Below are 12,715 nucleotides of genomic sequence, written 5' to 3'. Positions count from 1 at the left end.
GCATTTTATCATTGTCCCCTGATGTCGTTAGTGGGCATGCCCTATGTTTAGACATAGTCAAGTGTTAGAGAAATTGATTTGACATTGTTATTATGCAATATACAATATACTTTATACATATGACAAGTGTTTACAGTTCAGGTTTTACAAATGCAGTTACAAGTGACATAATCTTGCTGTCTTCATATTACCTGAAATATACTTAATAATTGTAATGTCACAGTTGTTTATTTACCCAAAGGAATCCTGACATTTAATAGGTCTTCTGTTACATAATTTTTTTTCAGTCATATTATCTTAAATATGTATTTTCACCCAAAAAAATATATGAAACATTGAATTAACAATTTTGAAGTTTTAATAAAATTTTGAAGAAAGAAAACCCTGAACAAAAATAATGAAAGATAAGGAAGAATAAAATCAAACTTTGAAATAAGTCATTTTGTAGTTTCAATAAAGTTTTCCACTTTTTCAGGAAAAAAAAACATAAAAAAATAATTATTTTGCTTATAAAATACAAAATAAATTGATAAATTTAACAAGAAACCAGGTATGCAGACAATTCTTGTTGACTATTTTTCCCATTTGATTTCAGTTTTTTTAGGTCAATAATTTACTTTATAATGATAGTTTGTTAGTTCAAATTTTTGATTTATATTTTATTTATATGTATTTATGTTGCATTAAATGGCCTATTCAAAGAAAAATACAATGTTAGTTTTAATACAAGCATACCAAAACCAAACATAACTTGAGATAGTTGAACTGGTAATTTGGAGGAGATATGTATTCTTCACTCAGTTTAAATGACAAATATATATAAATTGTTTCTATATTACAAACCTTAATTTAAAAGAAACTATATATCCAAGAATTAAAATTTGAGTAGCCAATCATATCATGTTATGTGTGTGGGTTTCAAACAAGAAACATACTATATGTTGTATACACAGAACAGTAATGAAATTAACCTACTCAACTGGTTATCCCTAAGGCTTAGTTTATTAAAACGTATTGTACACGTTTCTCGCTAACTGTAAGACCCTTTGCTCATTTCCACGTGCATTTAAGTAGGCGCATTAGAAACATATTGAACTTATTTGTGACCATTGAAATCCCAGTCGATATCCTTGTTGCATCGTTGTCATCGATGGATTCTAATTCATTGTCTTAATAACAGAAGATTATTTTCAATGTAAAGAAGTAATATTGGCTGTAATCACTGCAAGCCTTATAACTACATCTGGTCCAGAATGCCCTGCAGGTTGTTAACTCATTAAAGAGGGTAATTTCAGTTACTAGGCTTACTATTTGGTTGCAGGGCATCTATTAGTGAGACTGGGGGAACGCTTGAATATCGGTATTTACTTTACTTAGAATTTCATAATGCATCTTAAGTGATGAGGGTACAATATTAATTGCCTTTTCTTAAACAGTAGTCTTAATTGTTTGTTATTTTAATGGTGGTCATTAGTTGTAATGATGAATCAATAGTAACTATCAATCACACAGCTCATCAGATATGATTTATTTACACAAAATCATAACAGAAGAGGCTAATGGCTACATAATGGTAATATGTATGATTGATAGAACATTTCGTATACATATATGTCTGTTATTATTATTTTATCTTACCATCATATGTTTATAGGATTCTATTTTTTTTATATAAAATCAATTATATTTGAAATTTTCTACATACAGTAGAACCCTTATTACAAAACGAAGGATACTTTAATAGTGGTGTTCCCTAAATAGGAGTGTCCCTAAATAGGAGTGTCCCTAAATAGGAGTGTCCCTAAATAGGAGTGTCCCTAAATAGGAGTGTCCCTAAATAGGAGTGTCCCTAAATAGGAGTGTCCCTAAATAGGAGTGTCCCTAAATAGGAGTGTCCCTAAATAGGAGTGTCCCTAAATAGGAGTGTCCCTAAATAGGAGTGTCCCTAAATTGGAGTGTCCCTAAATTGGAGTGTCCCTAAATAGGAGTGTCCCTAAATAGGAGTGTCCCTAAATAGGAGTGTTCCTAAGTAGGAGTGTCCCTAAGTAGGAGTGTCCCTAAATAGGAGTGTCCCTAAATAGGAGTGTCCCAAAAGAGGGGTTTATAGTACCAACTATTTAAAGATAACAAGCAGTAGGTTATCAATTGAGACCAGTGTTACCAATAAAAGAAATCTCAAACAAGCAGTAGGTTATCAATTGAGACCAATGTTACCAATAAAATAAATCTCTAACAAGCAGTAGGTTATCAATTGAGACCAATGTTACCAATAAAAGAAATCTCTAACAAGCAGTAGGTTATCAATTGAGACCAATGTTACCAATAAAAGAAATCATCAAAGAACATTATTCTTGGTATTTTATTCATAAGCATTGTTGCAGTCTAAATTTTACTCACATTATAAACCAATTGCTCATTTGTTGGTAATTTGTGTTTTTTTTGTGTGTAATGTTCATTATCCATGGAGAATAATCAAATGTTTACACCATTCAGTGACCTTCTGAGATGGGGTCAAACTAAGTCCATGATTGCATTGCAGGCCTCGAATTTTACCGCGGCCAGTGCCGTCGGTGCCCTCCCAGTTGGCCTCAATGCCCTCGAAAATTAATAGCACCCACGGCCACTACTGGCCTGCCCTTTTTTTTGCGTTGGCCGTGAGTGCCCTTCCCGAGTTTTACCACAATAAAAACCACTGAAGTAGATAGAAAATAATGTCAAGAATATCGGACGAGACGCAAAACTATCGCCTGTCTTCGTTGCAAGGGGATTTCCCTAAACGCATTTAGAGAAAACATCGAACATATTTATATAACCAAAACAATAACGTCCCGGCCGCCGTGCGTGGTAAATAATGGTATAGATAGTACATTAAAATACAGGGGTGTACACTTTTAATAATAAAGCTAAAAACGTTCCTCGATCGGAGGTCACTGAAAGTATTAAAGTCGCACCACCCCCGCCTCAATAATCGAGCTAGCCGCCTTCGTTGAAAAAAAAATTACATGCACTCCTTGTCCTAGCCAGCCTATCCTCCCGCCGCCGATCCGATCAACAAACACACGCGATTCAATACATTGGGAAAACAATTCCATTTGACGCACACGCACCCTCTGATAAGAAATTTCACACGACGTCGTCGTCGTACGTGTGAGTACGAAGGATCGGTCGTTGGAAAAACAATTCCTTTTGACGTACACGCACCCTCTGATATGAAAATACCATGTGCGTTCCTGCATGGTGTAGTCCATTCCATTATACGTGTAAAATTAGGGGTGTCAACTTTTAGTACTAAAGTTAAACCGGTACCTCAACCCGAAGACCGTTGGAAGTATATTATATTTCTATTTTATCGCACCCACCTCAATAATCCAGCCGACAGATCATCGAAAAATCTTGTTTAACGACGTCGTACACTAAATTAACAAACGCGTTTTTACCGAACTCAAGGAAATGGTATAGTCCACAATACACGTGCAGAAGGCTAAACAGAGAGAGAGGGGTCGGCGTCCGTCCGTCCGTGTTTTGAATTCTTATGAATATGGATTATACTAACAAAAAAGCTTCAGAATTCGAAACTCGGAAAATAACAATAATTTATATTCTACAACATAATGTCATTGGCTTGATTTTTACCGTGGTTAACACTCTGTGTATGAATAGTTGTAGTTAAGGCCTACAAACAAATTGTTTTTGTAACCTGTGTTCTCCGTCCGCTGCGCCTTAGTGCTGCTAAGTGCTTGCTGTTGTTAGGGTCTTTACCCGTTGGGCCTGGCTTCACATGCCTTTTTTTGATCGCATTGTTTGAAACTAAACGAAACAACTGTGAACGCTAAACATCGTACCTTAATAATTATTATTTATATGGATCGTAAATACACGTAATATTTATATATAATGAAATACAAAAAGATGTAGACAGTCCTCTCCTACTACTACTACGCAATCTGATGAATAGGGGAAATTCCCCCAAAAATGTTTGCGGGTATAATTTTTTTTTTTGAAAAAAATTCCACCCGGGCGCTCAACCGGAAACAAGCTATTTTTAAATTTTGGCCTAGTTATTAAAATATTTTTTAATTTTGGCCTTGGTGCCCCTTCGATTTAAAACAAATGGCCTTGGTGCCCTCCCATTTGGCCTTGGTGCCCCTCAAATCAATGAAAACCGGAGGCCAAATGGCCTTGCCCCTAAAATCCCCAAATTCGAGGCCTGGCATTGTGGTTAAAAATTGTTTTTTAGATTGGGATGATCACAACCAGCAATTATAGATGGACTTTTTGAAAACTGTTTGTAAGAGAAAAGAAAAATAAGGCATGTGTTCTAAAACCTTATTGTGCCATATTATGTATACTGATCACCTAAAGTTGATGGTCCTGCAGTGTACTAATGCACTACAAAGAACTTTGTATACTGTGTTAAAAAAGATTGCTGATAGGGGATTGTTTCGGGATGCGCTGATCATGGTGGAGTCCTCTGAGCCACGTGGGAGGACACTGAAGCGGTCACTGAGTATAAAGAAGTGATAAGAGAAAATAATTGTCATGGAAAAATACAATACAATGATGTAGTATTTAAAAAAAAACATTTCAAATGAATATTACTGATCATACTATGTGAAATTTTTGACAAGTATTTGACAATTCAAACTTATCGATCATAAATAGATGAGTATGGTGTTGATGGAAATTACCATAGATGTGTCTGTTGATTTCATGAGAAATGATGTACAACATATGACTATGAATATTGTATTAGCCAATTCTCGATACTGTATAATTTGTATCATGGACAAATTCTATATTACGGTGTCACATATGTATCATAGCAAACGTAACCCTTTAATATAATACAGGTGTCACATAATATGATACATAGTAACACTATATTACTTGTCTATAATAAGGATAAAATATATCATGTGAAGAAGCGGTGTAAATAAACTGGTGTCAGGGATGTAGAGCTGAAGAAGTGGGCGTCAAAATTAAGGGGGAGCAAAGAATAAAACAATTATCCAAGGTTTATTTACTTAATGCTGTATTGAAATTAGGCCTTAACATTTAGGTGGAAGAAGGTGAAGTTGTAAGTTTCTGCCCACCTCTGCACAGCACAATTACATTGAATATGAATACATTTATTCATCACATATCAAATAAAAGGTTTTTCCTAAGCAGTGTTTAATTTCCCAAGCGGGTTTTTTCTAATGGGTTTTTCCCAGGCAGTAGACTGCTTTCCTATGTAGGGTAATCCACATTGTTATTCATAATTTCATTTCAGTTTCCAAATGGGGAGTGCACAACCCTACAGCCCCTACACCCCTGATTCACTTTTCACTTTGCCACAATATATATGGATGGAGGCATGTATAAAGACATTACAATTTGAAATTATTTTTGGCCTATATGAAAAATATGATACATTTAAGGGTAGTTGATTTAGGCACTTTATGCATTTCCTGCCAAGCGTTGAACCAGAACAGAATGGCTGTGATTAATGTTGAAAGTCATTTGATGAATGATTTAATACACACAGATCATGCCAACCCACTGTATTTCTTATACTGTGCACTTTTAAGCTAGTTTAATATTCACATTATAGTGTCCTATTTTTCTTTCATCAAATGCTTCCTGTCCAGCTTTATAACTTGATGAAAGAACCAGTCATGATTAATGTTCACATTGATTTAATAAATCTGAAGCTAGCTGAACCAGCCAGCCCTAAAAAACAATCAATTATGGCCATGTTATATTAGAATTCATTCAGTTTATTTTTATCTTATCAATGATTTGCTTCCTGTCTGAACACTTTAATACTGATGACCAGTTCTGATCTTGATCAATTTCTGAAGTAGTTTGATGAATGATCTCTAGTAGCCTAAATAGATAATGTTTATGAGTTAAATGTGAAAATATTAAAGAGTTGAAAGATTGACCATTTAACCATTGAATCTTTCAAATTGACCATTCAACTGTTGAAGGGTCAATCAAGCAATGTTAAATATTTCAAACATTATTTTCATTCAACACAAAAAGCAGTTATTATTTTATTAATATCATACCTACTGTTACAAATTGAATGGATCGATGTTATTTAAATTTTTCTTTCCTTTTGGTTTAAAAAAAATGTAATATAAAATATTATTCTATAGGTTGGTTTTTAATGGTATATCATATCTATTTTATGAGTGGTGTTTACACATACATTTTTAGTCGCGTGCACGCGACTCTATAGTTCACTATGTCGGTCGGTCGGTCTGTCTCTGTCGGTCTGGTATCACTATGCGTTTTATTGCTTTTCTGTACTTTTTGAACTGTTTTGATGTCAACATGTGGGCATTTACGTGAAATTGTGCACCTCCTATTGTGAATGACGTTAGAGTTGCGCAACATGATTTACGCGCGATTTAACAATTTTCTCGTATTTAACATACTGTAGGTCAAAAACCAAATAGCGGTGCGCACGTAGCGTTAAATACATACTTTTTTCGCGTGATTTATGTTTTTGCAGCCTTTTCTAATAATTTTACCAACTTTTAAACAATTTCGACTTAAAATTACTTCATACGAGCACGTCGAAATGGATAATTTGCGCACGTTTTTTATGAAAAAGTTCAAAAATTATGCCTTTTTAGTCGCGACTCTATAGTTCACTATGTCTGACGGTCGGTCTGTCTGTCGGTCCGGTATCACTATGCATTGTAGCACGCGACTTAATGGCTGTTGGCCTTGTTTAATGTTATGCCTTCTGTGAACACCATGACCAGTGTCCTTACATACACTAGATCTTGAGGTCTACATGGAAAACCAACCTTAGCATACAGTGCAATTCAGAAAAATGCAGGAAGTATGGCACATACTGGCAAGAGGATGGTGTCAAATTATTACAAATTTGTACACACATTTTATCTTTCTACCACAAGTTGCCAAACAATGCCTGTGTGGACATGCTTTTATATTTGTGTGTGTACAATAAACCTATGTGTTTTGTTAATCCCCAATATCAACCTGTGTGAATATGTTTGTTTATACTATTAATCATGGTGACATTATGATGTACCAGTGTTGAATTTAAATCAAACATAATGTTCAGTTTTCATATCCATCAATGACAAGATTTACTGGTTCACTGACACCTATTACAGTTTCAGAATGATTACAAGATTTGAGAGAAATTTTTCATATACAGGAAGATTTATTTTTGGTAGTATGCTGAAGTGAAATATATAAAATATGTGATTATGTTTTAATATATAAAGTGCTCAGGAAATATATACATATTACTTGATATTTGATGTACAAATTGACTCAGTGTAGGGTAAATTACTAGTGTTATGATGAATGCATAAAACCTGTTTAACTATAAGAATAACTTTTAACATCACATGTCTGTACTGCAAATGAACAATTGTCCCCACCAAGACCTGGTTTAAGTTTGATTTGGACAATAGCATTACAGTGTTTTATACACATGTTTTAAATTATTTTTACTTAAATATACATTGACCAGGAAAGAGTTAGAGGGGACTTATCATACACTGAGGAAACCGAAACACAGCATTACTAGGCACGCCCTCACATGAAACCAACAAGGTAAATACAAATAGAGAATGCCCCAGAAATATCTGAACTACAGCTACAACTTGACAGGGATTGAGAAAATAGCCAAGAACCATGTGAATGAGATGGACAGTTCACTAACTACTAGGTGTAACAAGACATAATTAAGTACCAGAAATTGCATTAATAATAAGAGAAACCCACAGTTTGCTACAAACTGTACATGGTGTGATGGAAACTGGTGACCAACTTAGAACAGAAAAAGGATACAGACATGTATACATGATAAAAATGAATAGAGGTCCATCATTCAGAAGAATATCCAGGATTTTCTAAGGAAGGAAAAGCACTAAAGTAGAATATAGTCTGTCAAAAATAGGTACCGTATATTTCGGTGTATAAGTCGCACCTGTGTATAAGACGCACCCCCTAACTGAGAGTAAAATATCGGTATTTTTTATATCGTCGGTGTATAAGACGCACCTTATATTTCATCAAAACAATGTTTTTTTAAATTGTAATCAATATTATTGTAATAATATATTTTGTTATATCTGCAACGGCGTCCTTTATTTAGGTTTTTTCTTACCTAGGCTCGGCCGCGCCCAGCCTCAACAGCCGCAACATCGAGTGCATGACCATGTGTGTATACACGTACATGTGTGCTAGCCTCGCTCGATCATTTCGAGAGGGCGGACGTTTTCACGGACAATCGTATTCAATTAGTATCCATGTATCTAAGAAGTGTATACGCTAGGTCCATGCTATAATCACCTGGAGAATATACTAGTCGAATACCGTACACCATGTGGCCGCCAAGAAGGGCTTGCGCTGGGGGTACGGCGATCGTGCGTATAACTACTGTATAAATAAATACTATTCCAATCGTACGTAAACGTTTACAAATTAAATTTTATCGCCATAATGAACAAATCTTTTCATCATATTTTTAGTATAACATCATGCTAAAATGCCTTGAAAACTAGGCAGAAGCAGGTTGCCGTTACGTTAGTTAGTTACTTTAGCTAGGCCTAGCCTACTCAGGCCTAGCAAACGAGGTGACGATAGGCCTAGGCTAGGCCTATGTACAATCTGTGTGGTGAGGCATTTATGTTCGGTGTATAAGACGCACCCTTAATTTAGAGGTCAAATTTGCGTGTCAAAAGTGCGACTTATACACCGAAATATACGGTACCAAAAGTAGTTCCTAATTTCATTTTAGCTGTCAAAACAAGGAATGCGCACCATAAGTGGAACCTCCCCGATTCTGCCCTTGTCATTGAAGTTTGACAGACGACACTGGATAGATCGTAGAAATATAACAAGAAGATCAGAACATTGGCAATTACAAGAATTTATTTAGATGTTATATAAAACAAATATTGAATGTTTTTATATTTGTGCAATAGTATAAATAATTTCATTCTGTGAAACATGAAATTCTATTTTCACTTGGACCTTCTGAAAATAGAATTTCATCTTTTACCAAATGAAATTATTTGTACCATCATACTCATATACATTCATTATTTGTATACTATTGCATGTTTAAAACATTCAAGAAAATGGTTCTTAGAGATTGCGATTAATCTAGAAACATTCACATTATGAAATATATTATATTTCTACAGTGATTTACTTTAGATTATCTTAGGTCTATTGGATTTTAAAACTAAAGAAAAAATTCTATTTAAACAACATACTATTCTTAGAAGCTATAGATTACTTTAATGTAAACTGTTGAAATCCTATGAAAGTTGCTCACGTCATAGTCACGGCATCAAGCAGTCTGTTGCGAGTAGGTCAGATATTGTGTGCGTTTTTATTTGCTGTTGACATTACATCATTATCCAGGTTTTAAGTGTTAGCAACAAGAATTAAAACACTTCTGAGAAATTGATCCACTGTATAGATTATTATTCTCATGTATTATACCATGATTTAATTGGTTATTTGTGATCATTGCTCGTTTTTTAAAAACATCTTTGGGTTTAAAAGGCAATTGAGGTGATTTTTTTAACAGTTTTAAGTTATAGGCTTTAATGATAAAGTAGTAGGAGATCACCCTTATCAACAATGTCAACATATTGTTCTGAATTTATTTAATGGCAATTTCAAACATGATCACATAGGCCTAAGGATTAAAAAAAATATGGCTGATTTTTTTGTGTGTTGGCATATTTTTTTCTAAAGCTTGGTTTCCGGCCACTTGGATGCAACTCAATGATATATAACATGCTTTTTTTATTATTTACATTCTGCATATATGCAAAGAAATTTTAAATCATACAACATTATTATTATTATACAGATATACATTTAGTTGTTGGTAAGGTGGTGTTATGTTTAAATGCATTTTTCCAAATATTTATAATAATTAAAGTAACAAATTTATGATTTGAACTAAACCTTTAAGAAAAACTTAAACCAGTAGTATTAACCATAATGATAACCTAACCTACAAACATAAAAAGCATACTAAATGTCCATCAATTGGTTTGCACTATAAGTTCACACTTTAAACGAAGCAAACCTTTTGAAATGATAACACTAGACTGTTTCGATCCAGACACTCAGACGTCTGATATTTTCATGACCATTTATACACAAAAGAATTGATTTTAGTAATGTTGACATAATAGTTTCGTCGTTGAAAATTGCTGAATAATTGATGAATTCTTTAACATTGATTCAACTGGTGTCTTAGTTTATCATCTTTAGGAAAATTGTAATAGCTTGATTAGACAAGCATCATTATTCAAGTAGTGAATTGTGAATGAATTTATTTTTACATATAACATTGGAACAATAACAATGGTTCATAGTAATTTTTCATCTGGTTTTTACTAAACGAATATAGAATTTTTGTTTTAAATGTCAAGAATGTAGATTTACCATCTAAGATATTACTAAAAAAATATAAATGTTCTTTATTTAATAGCAATGGTTTCCTCCAATTCTAATTTATAATCAGGAAACCATTGCTATTTTACAGAACAATCGATAAATTGTATTCTAATTAATGAATTTAAATTTTCTATATGTATAGCAATGGTTTCCTCCAATCAACATTTTATTCTAATTAGTCAATTGAAATTTATAAATAGACTTAATAATTTATTTGACATGCATTGAAATACTAGAAATTAATTAAGATTCCAAAATATTTGTATTCTTAGCTTTCAAAATAAAAGTATTCCTTTCTGAACTGAAAATAATCACAAATAATCACATCTAGGTGTGAATTTTCTTGAAGTATTGAAATTGAAGTATTTCTTTGTTAAATGAAAATAATCACAAATAGCTTAATGTGCTTAAAATTGAAGGAAAACAAAATTAATATGGAATGTGAATATAAATGTTGATAAAACCTAGAGAAGCTACTGAAGAAATGTGGCTATAATGTAGAGATTTTTGGAAGATTTGCTCTATTTTTGATAATTCCTCAATGTCTACTTTCTTCTGTCTGTATCATCAATAAGAGATAGATGAATGGTTGCCATAGCAATAGTCATGCATCATGTACTTAGCTTCTGATAAGTGTGATCACTGATATTGAAGATGTTTGCCACATTTGTATATTTTTAATTTTCCAAGTAAAGATTAGTTTGAAAGTGTCTATAAGTCAAAATCATACGCCACGATTTTGCTAGCTAAATTTATAAGATACAGTATGGATGTGTTATGTATATTAATATAAACATGTTTATTATTTAGGAAATTATTTCATTAGTGAGATATATTTTTCCTATTCATAGTCTTGTATGTATTTCATGAAATTTATTTTGATAAAATGGCATTGGCCTTTTTCCTTCCATAGTATTCATTAAAAGATATTGAAATACAACTCAACTCTCCCAATTGGACATTAGGCTGGCCTAATATGTCTGGTTTTCAAAAATTTCTAGTATTCTGAAAGTGTTTTAATGGTAAAATTTAAACTTGAGACCTCAATAAAGGTCTATTTTTGATGAGTTTTCAGTTTTTAAAGTCTGGTACGGTATCAGGTATATATTCATATTTCATGGGGAAAAATTTAATCTTTGTAATGTAGAAGGTGGCCATACTATTTATTAAGTCATCTTTACCTTATCTCTTTACCTCCATGTTAAATCCTATAAAACTTGTCTGTACCTCTGATACAACTCGGAGGTTTCTAATGTAAAATTTATACATGAAAAAAACAGCCAACTGAAAAGACAAAAATTCCTATTGCGAAAAAATCGTGCAAATACAGCTTATTCAAATAAATAATGTGTTACTTTTCATGTTTCTTTTCAGATGAGTTGAATGAACTGATTAAGTGCATGGTATGTGGAGACACCTCCACTGGCTACCACTATGGAATCCATTCATGTGAGGGCTGCAAGGTACGCATTATTACATTATACATTCTTCGGTTCATAGAAACCATATTGAGAGAAATCAGTGTATAATTTATAAGATAAGACACACTCAACATGATAAGTCGTAAATGTTAGAGGGTGGTCTAATGACACACAAATAGTGTTGTTAACGATCTATGTATTGAACTAAAACTATTAATGTATTCAAATACAGTGTGATAATGGCTATAAGCCACCTTCGTTATCAGATGTCAACTGTGTTAGATGGTAGGCTTGTGACTTTCGACCCACAAATAGAACTGGATGACAATCTGTGTGTTCAGATAAAATTGTTAGATTGTTGCTTTAGTTCATGTTACCCACTGTGCTCTGACATTTGCCCAGCTAGCATAGCAGAAAAGGAATCAACAAACACTTTAGATATATGTTGTGCTTCGTGGTTCATTATCATTATAGTTATGAGTAAAATCATTGTAGGCAGGTTGTTGTCTACTTCTTAATCCATAAGACAGGATGTCAAATCAATAAACCTGTAGCCAAGCCCTGGCTTATGATAAAGTGTTTGCCTAATAATTAGGTATGGGTTTGCAAACTTGGTGACAGGACGTTTTGCCGAATGCCACTTTGCCGACAGACTACTGGCCGACAGACTATTCACCGACCGGACATTTTGTCGACAGGGCATTTTACTGACAAGACATTTGGCTGACAGGACATTTTGTCGAAAACCACTTTGTCAACAGACAATTGACCGACAGAAACTTGACCGATGGGACATTTTTCAAAGACCCCATTTACACTTACGATTTAGGCCGGCC

The 12,715-nt window shown here is 33.5% G+C and overlaps 1 protein-coding gene across 2 annotated transcripts in view; it reads left to right on the top strand.

Moving 5' to 3' along the window:
• Positions 1 to 12,715, top strand: part of LOC140040840 (nuclear receptor subfamily 1 group D member 1-like) — a 128,533-nt gene that overhangs the window by 47,753 nt on the left and 68,065 nt on the right. For both annotated transcript variants that reach the window (XM_072087081.1, XM_072087082.1), the window contains one exon: positions 11,833 to 11,921. In XM_072087081.1, coding sequence (XP_071943182.1) covers positions 11,833 to 11,921 — 89 coding nt within the window. The remainder of the gene's footprint in view (positions 1 to 11,832; positions 11,922 to 12,715) is intronic.

Source organism: Antedon mediterranea, chromosome 2 (assembly GCF_964355755.1).
Source record: "Antedon mediterranea chromosome 2, ecAntMedi1.1, whole genome shotgun sequence".
Classification (NCBI taxonomy): Eukaryota; Metazoa; Echinodermata; class Crinoidea; order Comatulida; family Antedonidae; genus Antedon; species Antedon mediterranea.
Note: the sequence above shows the minus strand (reverse complement) of the source record. Positions and strands in the feature narration are given on the sequence as shown.